General features: G+C 39.2%; 1 protein-coding gene across 6 annotated transcripts in view; it reads right to left on the bottom strand.

Annotated features, from left to right (window-relative positions):
• The window catches only part of CERS3 (ceramide synthase 3), a 50,036-nt gene that overhangs the window by 20,404 nt on the left and 3,842 nt on the right, over positions 1 to 25,790 (bottom strand). For 3 of the 6 annotated variants that reach the window (XM_042824287.1, XM_042824288.1, XM_042824289.1), the window contains exons 3-11: positions 14,428 to 14,610; positions 12,811 to 12,928; positions 10,626 to 10,744; positions 6,861 to 6,918; positions 5,960 to 6,010; positions 4,589 to 4,681; positions 4,241 to 4,369; positions 2,571 to 2,677; positions 1,020 to 1,176 (exon numbers count right to left, since the gene is read on the bottom strand). In XM_042824287.1, coding sequence (XP_042680221.1) covers positions 1,020 to 1,176; positions 2,571 to 2,677; positions 4,241 to 4,369; positions 4,589 to 4,681; positions 5,960 to 6,010; positions 6,861 to 6,918; positions 10,626 to 10,744; positions 12,811 to 12,928; positions 14,428 to 14,610 — 1,015 coding nt within the window. Of the gene's footprint in view, positions 1 to 1,019; positions 1,177 to 2,570; positions 2,678 to 4,240; positions 4,370 to 4,588; positions 4,682 to 5,959; positions 6,011 to 6,860; positions 6,919 to 10,625; positions 10,745 to 12,810; positions 12,929 to 14,427; positions 14,611 to 18,177; positions 18,200 to 21,584; positions 21,619 to 21,766; positions 21,979 to 25,790 lie in introns of those variants that run through there. The other 3 variants (XM_042824290.1, XM_042824291.1, XM_042824292.1) reach the window with 3 other exon arrangements.

Genomic DNA, 25,790 nt, shown 5'->3' with positions numbered 1-25,790 from the left:
CAGAGTAATTGGCTGCTATTTTAGAATTTCATCCAGTACTATTAAAATCAGCAGCAGTCTTTCCATCAACTTCAAAGAGGCTTGGGTTAGGATGTTATTGAAATGATAGGGTCCGTGCCCGGGCAGCAAAATTGTGTATAATTGCATTTGTGCAGAGTTCACCGCTAGTTATTTCCAGAAAATAAAATACGGGATAGTTTCAGTTACTGGTGAAATGATGAATAATATGGGTAGAAAGGAATATCCCTATTTGTTTAAGATGCTTCACAACATTAGCTGATTCAGATAAAAGTAGACTTAGCTCAGTAATGTTTTTAGTCTTGATAATCACAAGATTACTCTGCTGAATATGCTGAGGCTTCCTCAGCAAAATTAAGTCTCTTTGAAAGGCCATTTTGAAAATAAAAAACCTTTGAGCTTGATCTATTTGTATACCATGGCTGAATAGGACTGTAGTTCATTATGTCATAATATAACATTGGATCAGTTTTGTATGGATTTTTAAGCCCAAAAACAATGTTCAAGTATCACCAAGCTCAGATTTAGAGAAGCCTGAAGCACTTTAGCCATGAGTTTTCTGTCGGATATAAAGATCTCAGCACTCACCTTTAATTCTTTTTATTGTTCTTATAAAGTCCAGGGAGAAAAAAAAAAAAAATTACTTCCACTTTGAAAACAGGAATTAAAAGAGTTCTACACCATTTTTGGGCTCCAGATTTTGGTAGAGTTCACTTATTTACCATCAGAACAAAACATCAGACACAGGCCAAAAAAAAAAAAAAAACAAAAAAAAACCCAAAAAAAACTGCACCTGAAGTTTTCATATTCTGATCTGTGACCTTAAATGTGAACTTGAAAGGCAGAAAGCACATCTGAACATCTCTATACTTAGTAGATCCCTAACAAGAATGCTGACATGGAAATTCAGGAAGACAGTAAGAAATGCCAAGTAAATCTATTGAAGGTGCTAACATAAGTTTGATATTTCACATATCTTTCTGTGAGGCAAAATTGCTTACCTTTAAGAAAATGAACCTTTTCAAAATCTTGAAGATCAAGTAACCCCAATATAAATGTAAGCCTTGAAGGGTCAATAGCAGCCCATTGAATAAGAAATATGCTATGACTGGAGTGGTGGAGTAGAATGTAGGTTGATACAACGTGGCACGCAGAATCCTGAAAAAACAAAGGTCACTGTTATGATGCAGGGCTCCTTTTTTATGCTATTTAAAGCAATTTCTACTTTCACATTCCAAACTGATTAACTCTTCCCATAAAAATATTAAAAAGCTCTGCAAAGATGACAGATGAATTAACAAGCTGTGGCTTACCTATATTACGTATCTCTACCTAAATGCAGACTTTAGAAGATAAGAAACTTGAGTCTTGCATGAAAGTATTCTAAATAGAGATAGAAATATATTTTTTAATCTTGGGCTCTGTGTGGTCTAGATAACATGCAGCACAGAGCTAGACTGTGCCGTTTTTCATTCAAATTCTCCCTAATCTGAAATCCACATTCAGAGAAAATCCTGCAGGTTTTGCAACAGGGCTCTTTGTTAATTAACACATGTTTTGTCCATCTTGAGGTTTCAATTCTTCCATATTATTTTGGGCTTTTCGAGTCCTTTTAATCTCATCATGTTTTGCTTCCAAGCTCAAGAACAAGAAGCTCAGTGAAGCAAAATGATTGGAGATCACTTGTGCAGTTAATCAAAAAATAACAAGAAAGCAGAAACGCTGATGTCTTTTTAAAAAAGAATACTACAGGAAATTAAAACCTTGTGCTGATCAGTGTTCAGAACTACTAATTTAACCAGCTTGTGTCTCTGAGGGTTTGTCCACATGCAGGGAGGGGTATGAAAGTAATCCAGAGCGAATCAGTGAAACCCTGGATGTGAAACACATTAAACATTTTTTAAAAGCTAAAGATGTTAAGCATTAAGCACACTAAGCACACGTGTGGGTACTCCAAAGCAGATTAAATCATAGAACTCCAAATTCATGTGAGAATTCAGCAAGTTATGATTCACGTGCACTGACTTTGTAAATTCATGGGTTGACCTTAACTTTTGAGTGCTTCCAATGAAGGGGAGTGATGCAACGTACCTCCCAAGAACTGGGAACTGAAAAGAAGACACTAGAAGAAAAATTAACTGTACTTATAGGGGACAGACTGTCCTCTGACTTTGCAGCTCCAGCGGGAGGATAGGAATGAAAGACAGTAGCACCTCTTTGTTAAGTAGCTCACCCCCCTCAAAGACACAGGACCTCATAGCATTTAACTACTAACTATGAAATGAAGTTAAATAATAGATTTAACCCTTTGAGTTGCATGTTTTCAGGTGCCGGATTTTTTTTTATTTTTTATTTTTTTACTAAACTATATGTATTTTTACTAAAATGCTAAATAAAATTATGGGCACTGAAGTAAACAATAATGAAAAAGCCCAGCTTCTTCTCTTCAAGGTACAACCTACTGCTCTTCTTTACCCATCACAACCACTACTAACCTCTCAACGGAAACAGGGATGAAATAAAAGGTCATGACTATGTTAAATATTGCTTACCAGAAGGGGAACAGGATGATTCTTGTGATGAAGAATGCGATAGAAAAGATGAAAAAAAGCATATTGCAGGTTTTCTCCCAGCGAGCATAATTAAACATTTTGGCTGCCTGTATTGAACACAAAACAAACATATTACAAATATTCCCTGAAATAAGTCCACTTCTGCATTTAATAAACAAGAACTTATCTTTCCCTAAGCAGGAAGGTTTCCTCCCTGTTTGACATACAGAGCAATCAGTTTACTAATACCTAATAAAGCAGCAACAAAACAGATTCTTGTTTATATTTCTCCTTTAATCTTAAAAGAAAGGATTTGGTATAAAAAGCTGAAGAAACAGTTCTGAGATATGAAAGCAGATGCATCACGAAAACATGAAGTGCTCTTGAAAATAGAAGTTCATCCCTCACTACTGTACCAGTTTCAAAGCAAAGCTGCTGGCCTTATCTACACACTCAGGAGCAGCAGTGACCCTTTGTACCAGCATTCTGGTGGATGCATTCTGTCTCTTACCCTCCTCTTTGAGGGCTGGAAGTCCTAGCTTCAGTTTTTATTTCACTAGTTAAGATCATAATTTCTGCTTTTCCCCTAGCTGAAACGTGCAACTCCCCATGTTTCATTGAGGAATCACCCTGGGCACTGTCAAGCAAAACAGCTGATCTCAGGAGTGAACACAAGCTCCAAATGCCAAGCCTCAGTCTTAAACAGCTTAAACACTGTTTGAGAGTCAGACAACTTCAGTTTGCATCTGAGTGCTGTTATTCCAATTGTTGGTTCAACATTCTAAGGGCCTTGCAGTCAACTGAACAACGTTAAGGATTAGAAGTAACCCAGCGAAAGCCTGCATTTAATTGGGACCAGCCCCAAATGTGTGACCCCCACAAATAGTTGCTCCTACACAACTAAAAGTGTATTAGGAGCAGAAATGAGAGACAACAGCCTGCAGGAGTACGCAGGCACTACCACCAAAAAGGCTGTGAAACTATGTTCTGAATCCTGGTGTTATAAAACCAGAATAATGCTGTTGAAGGAACCACAGAGTAAATTTGTCTTTTGAGAAACCCAGCAGCAGGTCTCCATCATTGCAGAACTGTGTGCAGAGAAATCCTAAAACATTTCTGAACATTCATATTTAGTCAAGAGAAGGAAAAACTTCACTTCTGCCAGTACCTGTGGTATCTCATTCAGAGTCAGCTTGAGTATCTCCAGCCAGAACTGAATGAGGTAGACATAGCCCTTGGGTCAACACAGGGGTGTGAATGCTGACAGAATTAAGACAGCGTGAAAAAGTAGCCAAGCTTTTAGCTGCTAAATTTGCTTGAGAACTGCTATCGTGACAAGCTGTTCACAGGCTAGCCAACTTGGTCTAACTTTAACAATGAAACAAGAATAAGCCAGGGAGGCATTTCCAGTCCTTGTACTGTTTTGCAGAACTTCTCTTATGCTTTTTTCTCATAATGGATTCTGTAACAGAATATCAGCTTAAATTATCAGGAAGTTTTTTTTTTTTTTTAATCTTAGAATTTATGACTGTAGAACCACATCTCTGTAGGGATAGGGAGGGAGCATATGAAACTGATGGCAAAGATTGAAACACCACTGAACATCACCTGGGTGATAACAAAAAAAAAAAAAAAAGAAAAAAATAATTAAAGAAGAAGGTCATCATTACCTCAAGCCAGAAATCTGCAGTATCATGCACAAACATCACCAGTGTTCCAATACGCAAGTAATTGCCACACCAAGAGCAACTCATCAACCCAATGGCTGCAAAGTGGTGAACGACGTGAGCCAAAAAATCCTGTGAAAACAAAAAGTAGAGCCACGTAAGTGCAGCTCCGGAGGGTCTCCCTGTGGATGTGGATACTACATCACACACACAGAGGGACCCTGACAGCCAGGAGAACAGGGAAGGGTGCAGGTGTGCCAGGGAAAGGCTGATGCTGCCCTCATGTGGCTGCACCAAATCCAGTATCAGGACGGTGCTTTTATCAACTTCTTGTTTATCACGACCACTTGCCTTCCTTTTGGTATCAATCCCAAGTGTAAATAAGAGAGACCAGTAGAAACTAATCTCAGCCATGTAGTACCAATATTGAGATGGCAGCATAGTCTGTAAATAAAAGAGTAATTTTATTAAAAAAAACAAAACCAGTTAACTTGGAGAAGAGCAAAAGTGAATGCCAAATTCTTTTTTTCCCCCCTCACTTTTTTTTTGTGCTCCTCTGCTGAGTCCTGTCTAAAAAAAATAAATAAATAAAAAAAAAATAAACTAAATCCATGTTCTGGGCTTCATTACGAAGAACGTTCTGGGAGCCAAATATTTTAACCTTTACTCAGACCAAACTCCAAGATTCTGTAGTTCCTTCCCAACCCCCAATTTTAGCGTGCTTTTTTCTGTGCTTTTGTCAGAGAACTCAATATAGAGTGCTTCTGCATTTAATTACAAACAACTGCAAATAAACAAAGCTCTCCATTTTGGCAAACAAACATTTTAGATATTCACACATCTTCAGGTCTAAAAAGTCGTCTATTTACACTAAAATCCTAGGTATCCACATAGGGCACAAGAGGGCTAGGATGCTGAAAGAGCTTGGCTTCTCACTTGGTTAAATAAATGTGTTTCCCAGGTGGCAGGGAGTGAGCTGGTTTATCAGGTCCCACAAGTAAAAGGAGCTGGGAAAACCCAGCTAGGAGGCAGGATTCTTTTTATTTTTGGCCCCTGGCTTGGAGTCAAGTAAGAAGGTGGCAATGTGATGTGCCACAGATTTACCAAAACAGGAAGGGAGCAGCATGCAAGAACCTCTAAAAGGTGGGCAAGGCAGCAGTTTGCTTGAAGCCATCTGTTAGGGGACCATGACTAAAATACTTCAGGAAGAAATCAGAACCTTGTGACACTTGGAGGGGAAAAATAAAAAAAAAAAAAAAGAAAGAGTAACAAGCAGAGATTGTCAGAGCAGGGCATCACATTCTGCCAAACCACATCACTGCAGGGCTCCCCTCCACTTGTGCTGCTAAGCAATAGTGCCAGCAGACACTTGGTGGAGGCTTGGTGCAGCCCTCTGCATACTGCTACTCCGCAGTGCCTCAAAGCATCATCAGGACTGGTGCAAGCCAAAGGATTCCACACTGAAGCCTCAAAAACTGAGGGACTGCTGTAGACAACTGGTGGACTGGAATGGGCCGGAGGGCTGCAGTGCAGCACAGGCACATTTTGGTGAAGTCCTGAAGGAGTCAGCTGGAGGTACCAAAAAAGTGGCAGAAGAGTTTGGTGCCACACCTCTCTAGGTGATGCCTGCTGGGAGGGAGAAGCACCTCTGTAGATTACCCCTTCCAATGGGGAAATACCTGGAACACCCTGAGGCCAATGGACCAATGCCAAAAAGCTCACCTGAAATGGATAGCCAACCCACGTCTGCCATATGTCGTACAACCAAGGCTTCTGGGGAAGACAGATGATTCAGACTGATCAGCTAAGCAACAAGTCATCAGCTTAACTCAAAATCCTCAATACTTAAGCATTTTCTAATTGGAGCAGGCTAAGAAAGTATATTCTTGATAATTGTTCTCCAGCAATTTCTAAAGAGAGCTTAGATCTCAGGTTTATCATATTAGTTTCAGCTTTCTGGCTTCTTTTCAGGACACCCGAAACATTCCAGTTGATCATTTCATCATCCAAAGCAGTGGGTGTGTTTTATCTCTGCAATTACTCAAGATGTGTTGCTACAATTATTACATTTTGATGTATTTACCAGCCACATGCACTGGTTCATGATGATAAACTGTTTAGGGAGGAGAGCCAGATGAACATAGACACACTGAGAACTGTTCAATTGCTCAGGAGAAGCATTAATTATACCCCAGGCAGTGCTCACTTAGCTATGAGCAGTCTCTCTGTTGCTGCTGAGTCAGAAGTTGGGAGTAACAACAATAAACAGCCATAAAATGCACTACGACCCCAAAAAAAGCTGCCAGAAAAGTTGTACTGCTTCCTTTGAGAAAACATGGCCATGTGATGTATTTTCAGGCGTTAAGAAGGCACACTGTAAACTTTCCTTAACAATGCTGGTTACTCATTATTTTATTTTACTGTTAATCATATAAGTTCATGAGTAAAAATTAAAGTCCCAATTAAAACTTCAGTGCAGCCTATTGCACAGATCATATACATTAAACTTCTGAACCCAACCAACCACCAAAATCAGTGTATGAGCTTCAATGGGTGCCATTAATATCTAGAGATCAGTCCCTGTTTTAAAATATAATATCAACTATTCACAAAGTATACTTACATCATACAGAAATATAAATCCAGCAATGGAGGATGCAAAATAGAATGAAAATCTCCAGCTGCAAGATTGAAATGAAAAAAAGAACATTTTTGTTTTACAGACAGTATCAATTTTTTTTTCCATAGATTTTAGAAGGTCATTGTACATTACAGATAATTTACACATGAATGCACCCTCACACTTTACCTTCAGGGTTGCTAAGTATTAACATTCAAATATTTTGATTAATGGCTAAAAAAAAAGTGAGTTTACGTTATATAACACAGATCCCTTCCTTGTAGATCATGGCAGTAGTTCTCCAGGCACAACATGATCAAGATAACAGTCATAGCAAATGTAATAAGTTCCCTACAAACGTAGGTTTGATTACCCTACTGTAATCAAACATACTCTATCTCTGCTCTAGAATATTCACATTGGACTGAACATCTCATAGCTCCCTACCACTAGAAAAAGTTTCAGCTACAGAGCATGTACTTCCCAATCTGATCAAATGTTGTCAACACTGTCAAAGTCAGCAGTGACTTGCTTCAATTGCTGAGTAGATTGTCTGATTTTGTTGTTGTTGTTGTTGTTACAAGAGCAACAAAACACTGGTTGCTGAAAACAGGGGAGCCCTATAGAACAACAGCTACCAGGTAAGTTTATATTTACCTCACAGATCTGAATTAGCCATAAACCTCAACCCCTGACTAGCATTTAAGTTTGGTGTAAGGTTTTTGTGGTTTAAATCCATCAAAGAACATAAAACTTTCAGATTTTCATCACTGATCTGGTAAGTCAGCAAAGGGGTAAAAAGCTCCTGTGTATCCTAGTGAACCGAAACTGTGTTGTTATGTGTGTCAGAACAGGATGCTGTGATTTGGAGCCAGCAGTCAGTGTTGTCACCAATCTGGAACCTGTGTGGGAGGTACTGTCCCTGGGACTGGGTGTGGCTAGAGAGACTCAGTAGGAGCGTTCCCACTCCCACCTCTACAGGTGATGGAAAACTTCTTCCTTTGCCCTCTTCTGCTCTGCAGGAACAAGCCTGACCTTTCCCTGAGCGAGTCTTCAAGATCAGCAGGAAAATGCTGCAGGACTTCACATGCTGGGAGAGGTCACAATCACAGAGAAAGGCACACGACCCCAAACTTGGTGAGAACATTGTCTAGAGCAAGAGAACAAAGGAGAACAGCAGAGAGCCTCCCAGAATAGTGAGTTGCTAAAAAGGAGAAAGAGCCTTGACAAGAACTCTGCTTTCATTGTTGGCACTAATGAATTGAGAGATAAATCAAAATGATGATTTTTGGGGTCTTTGGCAAATGGTAACGAAGTGTCATTTGAGAAACAACGAGCCTGGTAGAAGCAGCCTCTCTTCTGAGCCCTGTATTACCTGGAGGCTGTCCTAGGTGAAAGAACAACACGTTCAAAGACTGAGCCAATGTTTCAGAAGAAAAATAAAGAAAATGAGTACATGGAACAGTAGAGGCCAGCTCAGTCAATATGCATCGTGCCTGCAGAAGTCAAAAAGCAATTATAGAAGTGCCAGAAGATAGGCTGGTGATAAATGGTCATTGTACATTTCTACTTTAAAGCATCTTTCCTAAGATTATGAAGGGAAAAAACACTTTATAACACCCACTGCACACACACACAAAAAAAAAAAAAAAAAAAAAAAAGCAGAAATTAGGAAAGCAAATGGAAGGGGAAGGTGGAATTCATAAGCAATACCTCACTCAGAGTTAAAGGAGAGATACTGGGAAAAACACTGTGGCACATGACTGACTACACACGGGCTGATTCTGCTGTTATTTCTCCTCATATTTCCAGCAAGAGAGGTGTGAGGAGTCCAATAAACGTGGAACAGATTCTGTGTTCAGTGTAATATGTACGCATGCTTCAGCAGCTTCCTGACTGCACCATTAGCCCCCAGCCCTACAACTATGTATATCCAAAGCACTTGGCAGTAAATACTCAGAGTGCTTCAGATTAACTCGTCATCTGAACAAGACTGCCAGATGAGCCCTACCTCGTTTTGCATTCAGCCAAGCTTCTTTACGAATTTTGTCTACAAAGCCCCAAGTGAAATTCATCCAAATTCACAAAATTTTATGCACCATGTGCCTTATAAACTCTGAACTGCACAACAGTGATGTAAAAGGATCTTTCTGATTTAACTTCAGGAATCTTTTCTCTTGATTTTTTTTTTTTTCCTCTTGAATGGAGTCTAACAAAAAATAATGTAGTGGGTGAATTTAAAGGCTCTTGAGTCTTTTAAGGCAAGGAGGTTTCACACAAAGACCTTTCCAAACCTCAGTGTTGCTTAACTGGGAACACTAATAGCTTAAGTACAGTTTAGATCTGGCTCATCACATCTTCCTTGTGATTCATCAAAATGATCCTGGAGATTGCAGGCTTTCAAAAGTGCCATAATGCTCATAACGCTGACTACCAACATGGGATAGCTCTGTTCCTTCTCTGTTGCCTTGAAAATTAAATCCAATTAAATTCACTGACACAAAGAGCAAAGCAAGGTCTCCAGAATTGCACAAGAAAAACCTGTTTGCTTCATTCTAACTTAAGCTGCTGAGCAAGTTTCAATTTTTGTCTTTGACTGTATGTAACTAGAAGAATGGAACCACAGCAGGCAGCTCTTATACTGATAGTAAGAAATCTTATTGTCACTTGACAGTTAACTCAGCCACAGAACAACAGCAGCAGACATGGATATCATTTGCCAAGACAGTTTGCTCAGTTAGGTTTCAAAGCAATGCACCTAAATGCCTAACAACTAGATTTATGCCCAGAGGAGATCATCAAATCATTATCATATTGATGCACACTGAAAATAATCTTGATAAACTACTCAACTCTGAGCTTCTAATCCTCATTCCTTAAGCTAACCTACACTAAAAGAGGTTAAATATTATGATCACGTGAATTGTTACCAAAGTAGTTATACCAGCTAAAAATCCAAGCAGACAGGACATTGGGAAAGTACTTTACACTAGTACAGTAAATTTCACTATTGAAAAATGAGCTATGTAAGCAAAGCCATGCTGCTCACTTGGGGACTTGCAATTCATATGAGATTTTGGATAACACTGGAATAATTAGTAAAATGTTTACGTATGTGGAATTTCTCACAGATTTGTGACAAAACAGACTCAATGCTCTGCTGGTTTGTAATTAGATGCAGAAGGAAGTTTTGAAACTTTTTCCATATTCATCAGTACCACTCAATTGCTCAACAGCCCACTTTCATTGACATATTTGAGCTCATGTCCCATATGGTACCTTGTGTTCAAGTTGTGACACCTACTGCTTCATTAGGATGCCACAATTCCTGCTCCTGAACCAACATCAGGACACTATTATTCCAAGATGACAGCACAGATGCTTATTTAAAGCAGAGTGAATAAGTTCCCCTATGATTATGGGCACACACAGACATGCTTTCCTACTCTCTACATGTTTTTATCAAGCATTATGTAGCAGTAACCTACAAATAAGTCCCTTTTTAAACAGTGAAGAAAATTACAATATTTTAGAATCCTTGATCTAATATTTTTAAGCTACAAATCTGGAGAAACCTTACTAACTCCTTTAGATTTCTTTGTAAATGCACAAATTTCTTTGTAAATGCACAAACACAAACCAAAACCCTCATCAGACAGACCCAGCTTCCTGGAAATCAGCCCCTGCCAGGAAGGCACCTGAGGACCTCAACACTGTTTTTCCCCAAAACACAAATCAATAACAACAACAAGAGTTGTGTCTTCTTACAAAGCTTCCTGGAATTTCCGAAGCACCGTTGGGATCTCAAGGTTTCGCCGTCTCCTAAACCACTTTTCCACCAGATGGACTGTGCAGTTGCACTTTTTGGCAAGGCCTTGAATCTCTGACTGCAAAAAAATGTAATAATGTTAGCAACAAAACCTACATTGATGGCATCTTCACCGGTTTTATACTTGGATTGGCTTCCCAGCCACTGTAAGATCTTCATTTAAAAATATTACTAATATTAACTATCCATGCCATTTTAACTTGTAAGTTTCCCAATTTAACTTTTGAATGACATTCACAGAAATCCTGTATTTTCAGGACACTAATTTATATTACTGAAGTGGGTACAAAATGCACAGGCCTACAAACCATGCTATTGTTTTTCTGGTGGCTTCTGATAATTTATAAGCTTGGGAAATTGTATGATTCTATGAACTTTTACTGCTAAGCAAGAGGTTTTGCTGAGGAGAACTTTCTGAAGTGTCATGCATCACTGCACGTTATCAGTGTATCCAATACATAACCTTATTACATAATTGCCAGATTGTATTTAAATGAGTCCTTCAGGTAAGACGTGGCATCAAAGCAATCTGGGCTCTGTTCTCAAATCTGATGTTCTGCTATGCAACAGGGCAAGTCAGTTAATCTTACCCAGCAAAATCCAGACTGCCTTCTTTCAATGCCTAAAAATAAATTAATGCTTGAGCAACTGCCTAAAAATTCATTGGCCTCCAAGTGTCTGTGCTTTATCTGCACTCTGAAGGTTGAAGTGGCTCCACTGTGCAGCCATGTCAGGTGCTAAGCACAAGGTTGTAGCTCCTGCTCTGGTGAGCTGGGGGTAATGAGCTGTATTCTGTTGGCCATGTGATTGCTGTGCTTCTGGGTGCCCAGAGCTCCACGTGCAGCTTGTAGGCTCCCTCCCTCTCCTCCATCCTAAAATGAAAATGGTGTGGGCTGATCTGCCCTGAAGCTGCTGCAGACATGGAGGCAGCATTCAACTCACCCCCCTAGGGAAGCAATTCACCCTGAGGCTAGCATACAAATACTGGGTGGTAGCATCACTTTCTGCCAAGGTAAGTCCAGTTCACTTGGTCTCCTTCCCTTGGAAAAAAGCTCTGGTATGTAAGCAAAGGATAGTTTGCCTGCTGGGGAGCGCAGCACTGCAAACAGGCTCTCTATTCAGAAGGGTGTTCCACTCGTCACACAGGAATACTGACTTTGTTTTGACAGACAGTGGAGCCTAGATGTCCTCAGATGACAGCCAGGCCTCTGCATGCACTCTCAGACACACTGGTCCCTAAGCCAGACACCTAAAGGATGCAGCCTGAATTCTATGTACATTGAAAAATATAAAAATGCAAATGCTGTGCTTCCCTTCAGAAATTAATTGGCAAACTGCACGCATGCAAAAGGAAGTTATGAAGCAGAGATCAAGACACTGGTCCAGATAGAAAAGAGCTCACGTGTGAACATGAATACATCTACTCCTCACAATATGAGGCAAAAAAAAAAAAAAAAAAAATAGGAAGTGAAGCAAAGTCAGAGTTAGAACAAAGTTTAAGGTATTAATAATCAGCTGAGTACATAATTATTTTCAAAACCAGTGTAGGAAAGCTGCCATTGTATTTGTAGTCAATTAAATGAGCTTTGAGATTGCAATCACAGCAAGGTACCTCTTTCTCGTCAACAATCAGGTTGCTTCATATTACAGGATGGTAAATGTTGGCTTTTATCTTTTACTTGTTTAAATTTGAAAATAGACAGCAAGGTAATGCACAGATATTTCTTTTTCATGAACCAGGATTAAATATGCAGCAGTATATCAAAGTATGCAGTAACAGATCAAAGGGCTTCCATCCCAGAGTCCCAATGTCAATACATGCAATAAATATAATACCACTCCCCAACAACAGACATCAGCTGATGTTTTCTCCAGGCAGAAAGAGTTAAAGATGATGAAGCACTGATCTTCATTGGAAATACTTCCTAGAGTCTAACATACCAGAAAATACAGCATCTAGTTTGGATGCTATATACCCTTGCCAGCAGAACAGCAACATAAACCCAAATAAGTCATCTGTCAATCAGATGGAACTCATCCCACGTGGTCATTGTTGACCGTTTATTGAAACAGTAAAGCCTGTGATTTTCCAAGAACCAAAACTAGTACAAAAGGATCTCTTACTTGAGATGGATGTCTTGAGCACTCCCGGAAATAACTCTCTAAAACAGGATTAGGCTGCGGCTTCACACGTCTCACATTCTTTATACCTAAGGCTTTTGCTAGAGGAATAGCAACGTATCTGAAAAAACATGCAATGAAAAGCTTAAAAAAATGCAACACAGTTACAAGACCTCAGCTGTTCTCACGACAGGATATGAAGTAATTCTGAAGCATTTCAATTGTCCATAGAATATGACCATGTACCATGAGGAAGAAAAAAAAAAAAAAGATCTCACTAACTGATCCCAAGAGAGAACAATAGCATATTAGCAGCTACTTGAAAATGCAGATCCAATTACTTGAGCTCGTGGTCCTGAAAAGATATAAAGCTAAAGGAAAAACTCTAAACTTTATCTTGTTGTTTTTTTGTTTTTTTGTTTTTTTTTTTTTGAGTTCTGCAATAGTTAAGGGTACACAAAACAAGAACAACTGGTTTCTTTATATGAGCTGTGCTGGAAGACTGCTTCTGGGATACTCTCTTAGAGGCAGAGAGCCACTTGACATACTGTGATGGGCTGCCATGGCCCAGGAAACAAGATTCTCCACACAGCCTCTAGCATGTGGCACGCAGCAGAGGGCTTCTCCTTCTCTTCCACTTTGCCCTCAAGGTGCTACAGAGCATGCCAGTTGCTTTGCCCTTCTGCTCGGGCAGGCTCTTCCGAGAAAAGCCCCTTGCCTCTACTGATATCAGCAATTGATTCTCTGCTACTTCCAGCAGTGGTCAGTTCTCTTCATTCATGAGCAGATTCACTGCATGCCAGATGTGTGGGCTAATTTTTCACATGAGCAACTTTCAGTAGTAGTCCAGTGAGACAGCCAGGCAAGCATTTACTCAGGAGACACTATGAATGGTTATAAACATGTGATCCAAATTACTTTTGATCTCTAATATGAATGATTTTACCTGGCTCTGTGTCAAGCCTGTCCAACTTATGACATTCCAAGTTTCCTCATTCTATCCTGAAATAATTAAAAACCTACTAATCACTTTCTTTATAGAGAAAAGTAAAGCTACACAAATAAGTCAAAACACTACAAATTTCAACATTTTTGTAGCTTTCTTCTATGGAACCAACTTCTGCTTGTACCATTAAAATTCCAGTTGCAGAAGCAATACAACTTGTTAGGGAAAAAAAAAGAAGAAACTCATTCCTCAAGTTTGCCTCAGGTTGCTCCATTTGGACACCTGGGATTGATCAGCCTCGTGTGCTGATCCAAAAGGAGAGGTTTGGTTTGAAGGAGCAGTAACTGTGCTTCTACCAAAGGAGGAAAAATAAAGAAGAAACCAAAACGTTTCTGGAGAGTTTGCAACTTTATTCAAAGTGCATAACTAGAGTTATCCAAATGCTATTCTAGAACAGCTGTATAGGAACACCTTTCTAGATTGGGCTGCAATCACATTCCTAGCAGTGAAACTATCTCCAAGTTTTTCATCTTCCACTGTTTTGACAGTAGGTATTTTTAGCAGACTACCAACTAACCTTCATACATAAGAATGTAATGATACCTTGTTCTCAAATTATTTTTTAGCATTACGGAAAACTAACAAGAACACAAAATTGAATTCATACTTCTTACCTTTCAGTGAAGAACCGGATAATCAGCAATACAAAAGCATATGGTATTGTGGCATACAACTGTTGTGGCTTTGGAAAGACGAGGCCATCGCGGTCTACGAAATCTGCCCATGTGCAATTGATTGGCATCCAAATATTCTCCCACCAGAACCAGCTGTTGAGCGTCTTTAATATATGCGCCATGCTAAGCAAATGAAAAGATGGTTAAAAATTATTCCCCTTGTATTTAAAAAAAAAAAAAAAAAATACAGGAAACAAAACATATTGAACTTTGTGAAAAGCAGTGGCTCCCCGCTGGCAGGACATTTCCTACAGATAAGGTACAAGCAAATAAAACAGGAGACTTGGGTCCCATACGAACGCGCTCCCTGACCAGCACAGGTTGTGCTCACACTGCTGGACCAGCAGAGGCACTCCATAGTGCTACTGCAGGCATGCAGGGGGATTATGTGCTAATGGAAGAGAAAACAGACCTCAATCTTTAGATCTTTAGCTGGTATAAATGAACATAGAATCGTTGAAATCAGTACTTCTGTTGTTTTCTTGGTTGTTTGTTTTAAATCTGCAGTCTCATTTCTGTCATTCAAATGAGGTTATTTAATATTGTAAAAGATTTGACCAGATAACTGTTTCTAATCTATCACACAAGATACAAGTGACACAAATGAGAACTGATGTCCCCTAGGCCACTCTTCTCAATTTAATGTAAGGGACTAGGAGGATGGGAGGAAGAAAAGGAGAAAGTCCAGAGGGTGACTCAGTCTTGCATTAGTGAAGGCATTTTGCTGAGTTACTGCTATTTGATGTACTACTTGTAACATGCATTTTGATCCCAATTTATAAACACCACTATGCACAGGACCAAGTATAGCAGTTACAGAGTGCAATAAGCATGTTTAGGGATCAGAACAAAACGTCAAAAATCTGTTCTTGAAGGAAAAGATTGTTTCACTAAACCCAAAAATTTTGCTCTTTTCAAAGCCTCAATTTCAACCCTCCCATTCTACATTATGAATGTAGACGTTTTTGTTTCCCCTCATTTAATTGTAAGATCTTTACAATTTGTCCAAACTTTTTTTTTTTTTTTACATATATCCTATGAAAATATTCTAAAATAGAATAAAAACAGAAGGCCGAAGTAATCTTTCTATAACTTCAATGAGAAATAACACTGAATAACATGATAACATTCCCTCATATTTTTTTGTTTGTTTGTTTGTTTAGGGGAAATAACTGATTTTATGAAACCATAGTTTGAATGAAGAAACAGTCAGGCTGGGAGATCCAGCCAAGCCTCTTCATCGTGTCAAACTTCCCATCGGAAGAGCTTTCAGTGACCCATTTGCATAGGATCAAGTGACTAAATAAATCAGGCCGAGGACAGATAGCGGTTCAGAGCCTTTCATGTTCCTCCAGTACTGAACAGGGACAACACAAATCCAGGTTTGCCTACAGCCACGTGTAAACTTTCACCTGTGCAATATCAGGACACCCAGCTTCATGCATTCACACAGCACAGGCTTCCCAGATTTAGAGTCCTGAAACCCACTGTAATCAACAGCTAATGAGTAATTGCTGCAATCCACGGAGGGCTGTTTCCACTAATCAGAAGACTTGCAGCAGGTTTGTGAAACTGTGACTTGTACCCAAACAGAGCTGGGTTAACAAGCACTGTGAATTAGCTTACTGGCCATGAACAGTAGTCAATACTGAAATATTAATAACTCAACCATTTAGTCTTTTTAAATGCCAAAAGGGGACAGTAAAATCTACTGAATGGATCGTGTGTATAAGCAAACGCAAAAACAAAGGATGAAGAAATCACAGTCGTTCCTTCCCTGAGACTTTATAAGCCAAGTTTCAGCCTAGAGCAATTCTTTACTGCTGAATTATAAACTCCTGGAAGTCAGGATTTATAATGGGGCTGCTAACAGACCCTTAATTACGGCTAGCAGGCGCCATGATAATGAAACAGAGCTTTGAAACATGACATTTTATGTCAGGCAGAAAAGCTTGCAGACATGCTCCCCTAAAAGACCAGGGGAGACATTCATTACTTCACTGTGCTCCTTTATGTATCTGTGTTTTTAAACTAGACTGCATTGCAAGTTCATTGCAAGTTATCACAAACTGTAACTGTAAGTTAAATTGGCCACTATTAAAACACAGTGGAAAGAGCACTAACAATTGGACTACAGAAGGTGGGCTGTGACTAAATATGCACCCAGAACACTCAAACCCTACAGGGACCCAGAAATGTGCATTTCAAAACTGGATTCTTGGTATCTAAGCAATTCATGCTTTCCTTTCACACACAGTCATATAGTAAGGCAACTACCTTCACAGGTCATGTATTAGTTAATACACCTTCATTTAAAGCTCATAAGCACGTCCTTAACTTCAATATCCAAGGAAATTCTGGAATTTGGGGTCCGACCCAGAGCCCACAGATGTCCATAGAAATCCTTGCTCAGAAACTCCAACTAGAGTCACAGAAAAGTGGGTTCTCTGAAACTCTTTCTCGTGTAAAACCCTGTATTTCAAACAGGTTCTGCCTGGTGCACAGCAGATTAGACCATCCCTATTGATGGCTGTTCAAGAAATTCTTAGAAAACCATTGATGAGATTCTACACCTGTTTGCACAGCTTGCTATGCTTCATTATTCTTGAACTGGACTTTCACCCTACACTGTTTTCACTACAGCAAGTCAGGTCGTTCCCTGGACAGTTCTGGAGATTCCCATTTCTGTAATAGAGGTTATTCAGGTACTGGGGCTATTCCCCCATGATTTTCAATTACACTTTTAATAACTAATCATCATCCTAACCTCTCCACCCTAAAGGTTATTTTAGCTACCCCACAGCATGACCAATACCAATAATCCTGCTTTGTGCCTTACTCATCACATCTACAGCAACCACTGTCCCAGATGCTAACTCCCATTATCAGCTTTCTCTACCTTATGAGAGCTTCCATTTAAATTTTTTGATCATTTGATCAATGATCACAGCCATTAACAATGGCTGTGAGACATGCAAAATGAGAGGCCAGAGGATGGGGAATAGGTAATAAAGAAGGCGCACAGTTCATTTGTTTCTAGCAAGCTATCTGTTACAAAAAAACTATTTTCATTTGCTAATGCCCCCTCCCGATTACCAGGCATCTGGTGAAACTGTGGCAGAGAGACATTTCTCTCTGAAGAATCCCTTACTCCATGTCAGTTCACCAGGCAATAGACTGAATGGCAGAGAGAAAGACATTTTCAGAACATTTCCAGTGCCATCAGAAAGAAAATTTTCACGTTGTGTATTTTTTCCTCTATGGTTTTCCCTATGGGCTATAGTTGTGGTGTCTTACAAGTAGAGCAGACATAAGCACTTGCATGTACTTCAACTGTTTTGTCTATACTGTCTAGTTTTGTTTTAAACCCAATTATTTTTGGCAGCTTATTACATCTAACAGGTCAGGAAGACCAGTAACCTCTTCAAGTGCCCACAGCATGCATGTGAAGTGAAAGGCATTCGCCACTGGTACCTCCTGTGGTAGAGACAAATAAATAGGTAGAGATGTTTCAGCTGTCTTTTCTGCCACCCAGGAACAGGGCCTATGTACAGCAATAGCCATATAGAAAGGCATCACCTCATACAGTGCATGAAATCTAGGTGGAACATGGGAGAACCAGTTTCTCAGTACTTGGGCAAGTGAAGTGTTGTGCAACAAGCTCTTTTTATACTGCCAAGAAATCCTCACCCCTGAGAAGTGCTGTGACTGCAGTTGTCAGGATCCAGGCTTGCTTTCCCACAGCATCAGCATAAAACTAGAGGATGCTCACTTTTGTCATGGGCCTGTGACAGCACAAAGACACAGAGAATAAGCCCAAGTGGTGGCAGCCCTTTCCAGTGCTGGAATCAGGCTGTAGATACTAGATTTCAAAGAAGGCCAGTCGTTGTAGCTTGCATAAATTGCCATGAGTTGTTACTCTCAGACTGTGCTGTCATACACACTCTGCTTCCAAAGAATCAGCAGCAGCTGCAAAGGCCCAGTCTGACTCAGGATTGGCTCTAATAAGAAATCTGAAACCTTGCCCAGCACAAACATCCTTTTTCTAGGATTGCTGAGCTCAGAACTTCTTCCTTGCAGCTTCTAACAGTGCCAAGGAAACAGCTATACATCACGTGTGAAAACAACAGCTCAGTGACAGATACTCTGCTCAACCTAGGGTGAAAATACCTACTACTTCCCAAATAACTGCTGCCACTTATTTTCATAGAAGAGAAAGAAAGGGGTGAGGAATCATAGAATCACAGCATTGGAAAGGATCTACAAGATCATCTAGTCCAGCTGTCCTCCCACTACTCTTGCTACCATAAGCCACTAAACCATATCTCATAGCTCCTCATTTTGTCATTTTTCACTGACAAAACTGGAATTTTTGCTATTCCTCTGAAAGGATCTGAAAAAAAAAAAATAAATAAAAATCAGTCTAACAATAAAACAGATATTTCAGAAAATTGGAAGGTTCCCCTGTATCCTGGAAAATAAACACTCCAAGTAAATACATCTAATCAACTCCTTGCTAAGGATCTCTTCTGTAGCCTAATCTAGTACTATAACTGGGCTAGCATAAAACAGGAAAATCAGGAATGGCTAGTTTAGGAACTGCATCCTTTGTAATTAAAAAGCCTACACAGTTGGGAAGTACCAAAGTGAACCTTCCTTTCAATCTCTTTTCCAAAAAACACTTATATTTTTACTGATGTTAAACAAAAAAAATGACAAATTTTGCTTTGACAAAAGCCAGAAACTACGTGTTAGATTTTGAAAATCCAAGTCAGGAGCTGCTTTGAAGTTTAGTTACTGACTGCTACAGTATAAGGAAAAAACTAATAAGAAATAGGCAAGTCTTGATTTTATCCTCCAAGCAAAAGCCCCTTCTTTGCAAAAACTGAATTTCCAAAACCAGAATTAAGGGAAAGTGACATCCAGATTCAAAGGAATTGTTAAAAGAACCTCTTATCTTCACTTACTGAATATGCTGGAAAACTCAATAAATCACCAACACCAACATGCAAGTGAAAAAGTAGTTTCACTCAGCATCTTTCCTAGAATATCTGCTCAGTACCACTCTGGAGGTGTAATAGAAAAAGGACAAACCAAGAAAAAGCAAGAATAACATAAATTTCCTATTTAATGCCATTGCCTGGTAGAACTGTTTAAGCTGGTTCAGTGAGTTTTGGAAAGAAAAAAAATTATCAAGAGCATCATATATCAAAAAGATAGCAAAGCTGTTCCAAGCCATTGATCTTTAAAAGAGTAAATAAGATCAGAACTCTATTACAGCTTTTATTTTTGTTTTGCTTAAGACTAAGCAATAATTGCTAGAGGCAACACACAAGTTTCAGCCACAGATCTATGTTCTGCTAATACTGGCCAGCGTGTTGCCCAAAGATTCCCAACAGCATGAATGACATCTTACCCACCCTATGCATACAACTAATGGAAGCACAAAATGAAAGAGCTGTTGGACTTAAAGGTTCTTATGATGAAACACTGAAATACTTTATACACATAACAGAGCTGAATTAAGATCGCTATGAGACCCCTAACTTCAAATTCACTCCTTAATATGGACAAGTTTCAACTGTAAACAATTACAAGTCCCTAGTTAGAAGGCAATTAGAATATTCTGTTTCTTTTACTATTCTATCACATTGCCTTGTAACTTGGTTTCTGTATCACAGCAGGCCAAAATAGCATGAAGTAAATCTCAATTAAGGTGGCAAGTGAGTTTTATTACACTTTCCCTTGTTGTACAGGGGAAAGAGAATCAGGACTGCTTGAAAGAATTCATTTTCTGGGTGAAAGCTACTATACTAGTCAAAGATAAAACCTGAGCGTATGTATTTGCTTCAGTAGATCTCAGGCAGCTTAAAAGAGTGAAAAATAGTTCTCACTAAGTATAATTATAGTGCAAACTACGCCTGTCTCTAAGCTTTAAAATCCCTGACACTGACAGAGTTGGATAAAGAGCTACGCAGTAATTTAGAGTTTAAGAAAAAAATACAGTTCTATGAAGAAAGCTCAGTCAGAACTACATGTTCTTAGATGCTTAGCTCATAAGTTTGAGCAGACCTAGAGGGACACCACTTCCTTCTAGAACTCATTAGTAAAACTTGTCAGAACATAAGCTGCACTAAGTACAGCAGAGTCACAAAATATGTGAAGGTAACAGAACAATCAGGAACTGGAGAGAGGACCTGAGGGTGTAAAAGCAAAGGATGTAAGCTTCTTCACCGGCACAGCAGATGACTCAACATTTTAAATTAGCTCTTGGGAATCAGGGAAAGAGGCAGCACCGGTGCAGTTTCGCTCTGGAGAGCTGTCATTCACAGCTTCCTGAAAGAGGGGCTGGTGGACAGTCAAGGTCTTCAGCTATCACATACGCACAGTGACTCAAACTTGTGTGCTCATCTCCTCATCACCCTGAATCAGATCAAGTCTGTTGTGCTCCACTGTTTTTAGTTCTCCACCTGTTGGTTATCCCCTCCTTTGCGGTTTAACCTGCCCATACATTCTCCACCCACAAAGCCAACTAGAGGAGGAGTCAGAACGTAACTGGTATTTCATTATTGCAGCCTCTGCTTGGCATCCTATTCATGTCATAACAAATGCAAGAGAAACCTTCGGTTAATGCATACCAGCATAGTCTCTTCATCAACAGCGGCACTCCAGCTGAAGTTTTGATCCAAGCTAAAAAGCTGGCTAAAAATAGGTATGCAATACAAAAAGTAAGAGGGAAGAAATATACAGCATTACTCTGAGTTTTATAGTGTTACTGTGAAATAACCACTTCTGGTAGCTGGTTTAAATGTGTCATTCACAGCACTAGACACCAGACCTGTAACAGGTAAGTCATACGTAAAACTGTTAAACTGAGTTAGTTACAGAATAGCAATTCATTTTAGAGAATAAAAAACTAGAACTAGCTTTTTCAAGCAATCTAAATTCAGTTTCCTATGCAAGCATTTTACATCATTAGCTAACATTTTTCCTACTCAAGTTTTCCTCCTTTCCAGTTTAGAATTAAGTGTTCTTAGTAGCACTTTAAATAGAATGATGATACAAGATGCAGAAGTACAACTGTAATCCATACTTACCTTCTTCAAAAAGAAAAGCAGTTCTCATAGGCTGGAACACTTAGCAATATAAGATCTCTTCACATCTATACCATCTGAATCTATTACAAGTTGTCATTATAAAGCCGACATGCTAACAGTTTGGACCATATCCTAATGTAGGGAAGCAAGAAAAAAAAAAAAAGAGCGAAAGAAATTCCTACCTTTATGATGTTGCAGCCAAAGAGAACACACACACATTAGCCACGAAGAGGCATTGCAGTCACTACTTCGACAGAAGTAAACACGCCCCATCTGCACAACTCTTTCAAATTCTTCAGAGACCCACCCACCAAAGCTGCACTTCAAGATTTCTGACTGAAGGCAATCCTGAAGTCATGAGTAACTACTCACTGAAACTCAGGAGCAGTAATGCCAGGCGCCTTCCCGTGTGCCTGTTTCAACACAGCAGATGAAGAAATGTTCTAAATCACACGGTATTTGGTTGCACGATGAGAATTTGTCTCAACTAATGTTGCTCTAGACACGCACAGGAGGATGCTGATTGCACAGAAAGGAAATCCCAACACAACATCTTTACATGCATTATTAGATTAAGTAAAGGTTTCAAAATTAAATCAGACAAAAATTTCCCCTCCTACTGATCACCTCCGGAATGCTTTCAGCCTCAGTCAACAAAATGAAAGTGTTACAGTTTCTCAGAATATAAAGTGGAATTGTTGGAAGTCCTACAGCAGAGCAAAATCACGCAAACTGAACATGTTTGGTCAGACATACCATACAAACATAGAATTAATTACTGAACTGCTATTTTTTTGTTTTGTTTGGATGTGAGGGGGCTTACTTTTAATTAAAGTTTTTAATTGATTTGCTTTTAATTCCATGACTAAGGAATAAGGCTGAAAGTCATTCCTCAACTGGTCACCTCAGCTTCAAATAATAATCAACAGCATTCAGAAATACTGGTATTACTTTGCATTCTGAAGCATAAGGCATCTTAATATTGTTGGAAAGGAATAAAAAGGTGTCACTAGAAAGCCAGGAACATCTACAGATTTTAAATCTGCAGAGAAGTTCTAGTAGCCCTCTCCGTCCGCTTGCAGTCAGCAGACAACAACCCACACAATAGGAACCAACATGTCAAAGCTGGACCCAAGTTTCACCTCTCCTGAAGCACTGCCTCTAAAGGGAGCTAACAGCAGATGGCTACACAGGAGTGCAAGATATACAAAACATAACTGATAATGGAGCAGTTTTTCCTCCTGCACCCCCACCCCACCCTTCGACTACATGGAAACTTTCATCATTCTCCCTAAGACAGTAACGGAAGACTCGATGCAGCAATACTTGGATCCAGTTCACTTACTTTCCCCTAAAGAGATTCAGACTGAAATGTTTCGTTTGTTCAAAAGGTTTTTCAAGGTGTTCAGTATTGCAGCTGTTGCAATATCAATAAATAACTGTTTCAGAGCTTCCATAAAACTAGGAGTGATATCCAATAAACTGAAGCACTAAAGCAATATTAAACAGGAAGGATTATTTCAGGAAGGTAGTATTAGGGCTCGGCTGCTCCTTTAAGTTATCTCTATAGTTTCCCACATCTAAACCACTAGCATGAATCAAGCAGAACACTTAAGAACACTCTGCCAATCAGGAAAGCCTAGAGCAAGTTGATTCATATTTCCCTTGTCTAATACTGTGCCAGTTATGTAATAGGTAATTGGCACAAACACCTTTCTTACACTTCATAATTTCTTCACTCTTGCACTGCATTGCAAAAAAACCCCTTTCATTTGAATGGAGCAAATTTGAGACTGCTACAGATAACAGCAAACTGTCTTTACACAGTTTCTCAGGAGCCTTTTTTAGGTAGCATACATCACCTACGCTGGATTCTATAACAAGATTAAACACACTGCATGTAAATAACATCCGAACCATAGCCTCTCGATTAAACCTGCCTATGGCACTTCCAATTACTGCCCAACTTTCATACAATTCTTCAGTCAGTTATCTTTAACTTCGAAGCCACAGGAAAAAAAAAAAAAAATCTTACTCTGTATTACTCATGGAGGGAAAGAAAAAAAATGCAACTATTCCTTACCTGCAGTGTAATGTGCCACAGAATCATAGAATGGCCTAGGTTGAATAGGATCTCAAAGACCACAGAATGGCCAGAGTTGGAAGGATCATGAATCTCCAACCCCCCTGCCACATGCAGGGCAACCAACCTCCACATTTAATACTATACCAGGCTGCCCATGGCCCCATCCAACCTGGCCTTGAACACCTCCAGGGACGGGGCATCCACAGCCTATCTGGGCAGCCTGATCCAGTGCATCACCACCCTCTGTGCGAAAATGTTCCTCCTAATACCTCACCTAAATCTCCCATCTTAATTTAAAACCATTTGTCATATGACTAAGTAACTAGATAAGAGGTATGTGATCAGCCAAAATAATTATTGCACATATCACTGGAAAGGATAAATTATGTAGAAGATGCCAGCGGGGGGGTGGGGGGGTGGGAAGTAGAACAAAAAAAACCTCAGAGTCCACTTCTTTAGCTTTTCCAATAAATACATATATCAAATTAGAACACATGAATTCAATGTATGCGAGTTTTCACCTGAACTTTTAAGTAATTGCATAAGGAAAAAAAATATCAGAAATATCTCCTCCCAATACATCAAACTTCCCCTACAGAAAAGAGAGGAAGTCATCCATTCAGGATCTCTCTAAAAGTTTTCTGCTCAAGAGCTTTCTTACTCGGAGGTACGATCTGACTTGCAATCCATACAGAGTTGCAAGTTAGTATTAATAATTAGAAATTAGTTTCTTCTATCTATCATAATTGAAGACTGGATATCTGATTGCAAATAGAGCAAATGGTAAGGTTATAAACACTGTTCCTTAGTGTCAATGCAGGACCAAAGCAAAAATACATTTGAACAAACAGGCTGAAATCCTCAAAACACTGAAATCTAAAAATTCAGAACTTGATTGCATGAACTTCATTAAGAAAGAGAATATTTGAGAATCTGTGGCTTGAACAACAGGACAACAATGGAACAGAAAGGAGAAGTCAGTAGTAATACTGGAAAAGTAAAGGCAATGGAGAGGAAAGCAGCAGAACAGCAATACACTGCCTACCCAAACTACAAGCTTTTTGATCAGGTGCCAAAAGAGGACCATTAATAATCCTTAACTACATCTTAGGTAAAAGGCTCCAGGAAGCAATACCAGCATTACCTGGGGACCACTTTCTAACTACATTCTTTCATACACAACTGAGGGATATAAATACCACAAATATGCTGCATCTCACAATTTTTTGGCTGTATTTCATTTAAATGCTGAACACGCGGTGTATTGATAAGCCTCCAGAGCTGCAGTTAAGAATCCACCCAAACCCAAAAGCACAGAGCTGTATGCATATATTAGTGAAGTTTCATGTAGTTGTAGTTCAGACAGCTTTCCTTTATATAAGCCTCCCAATCTTTGTTTGCAGATGATCCCTCATAAGATTATTTCTCCTTGATTTAACTCACTTTCTCCACATTTGTCATATTCATCCCTCTAATAACAGAAGCACTGAATTATAATTTTCAAATCAAACTGCATATCCATAAAACAGTGAAAGCACATTAAAATATAGTTTAAAAAAAAACATGGAAGAGTAACTTCTACTGCTTGCATTTAGAGGAAGCATTGCATTAAGACTTATATCTGTTAATCACAATCTTAGTAAAAAGAACTATTACAAAGCCTGGACCTTTTCCCTTTCAAATACAGCACCACTAATTTGCTCAAATAATACTTGCATGTGCAGGGAATTCAACAATCAGTTCAATCAATTTATTCAGGAGAGAGTTTTTAATTAATTTCCAACAGTCTACACAATGTGGGATTTAAAAAATTAAATAGATGATGCCTTGTTGATTCCTGGAGCTGGAAGTACTGGTTAAACAACTGCATGAAAATAAACCTCAGCAATTTGTAACACTTGCACAAAAGACAACACTGCAAAGATTGCTTGATTACTTTAACAGAAGAGTCTTAAAGCATCAATGTTTATCTATCCATACAGAATAGAAACACAAAACATGAGCACGTGCTTAGTGAAACTGAAAGGCAACCCCTTGCCTGTTCCAGTCAGTAAGAACTGCCTCCTCTACAGCTGTCTGTAGCTGAAAATTAGAGAAGACATTGGAATCACAGCAGCTGA

The sequence above is a fragment of the Centrocercus urophasianus genome, unplaced genomic scaffold (assembly GCF_019232065.1).
Source record: "Centrocercus urophasianus isolate 14NV4802_14NV808 unplaced genomic scaffold, USGS_Curo_1.0 seq_23, whole genome shotgun sequence".
Lineage (NCBI taxonomy): Eukaryota > Metazoa > Chordata > Aves > Galliformes > Phasianidae > Centrocercus > Centrocercus urophasianus.
The sequence above is the reverse complement of the archived record's forward strand: the minus strand, read 5'-3'. Positions and strand labels throughout refer to the sequence as shown.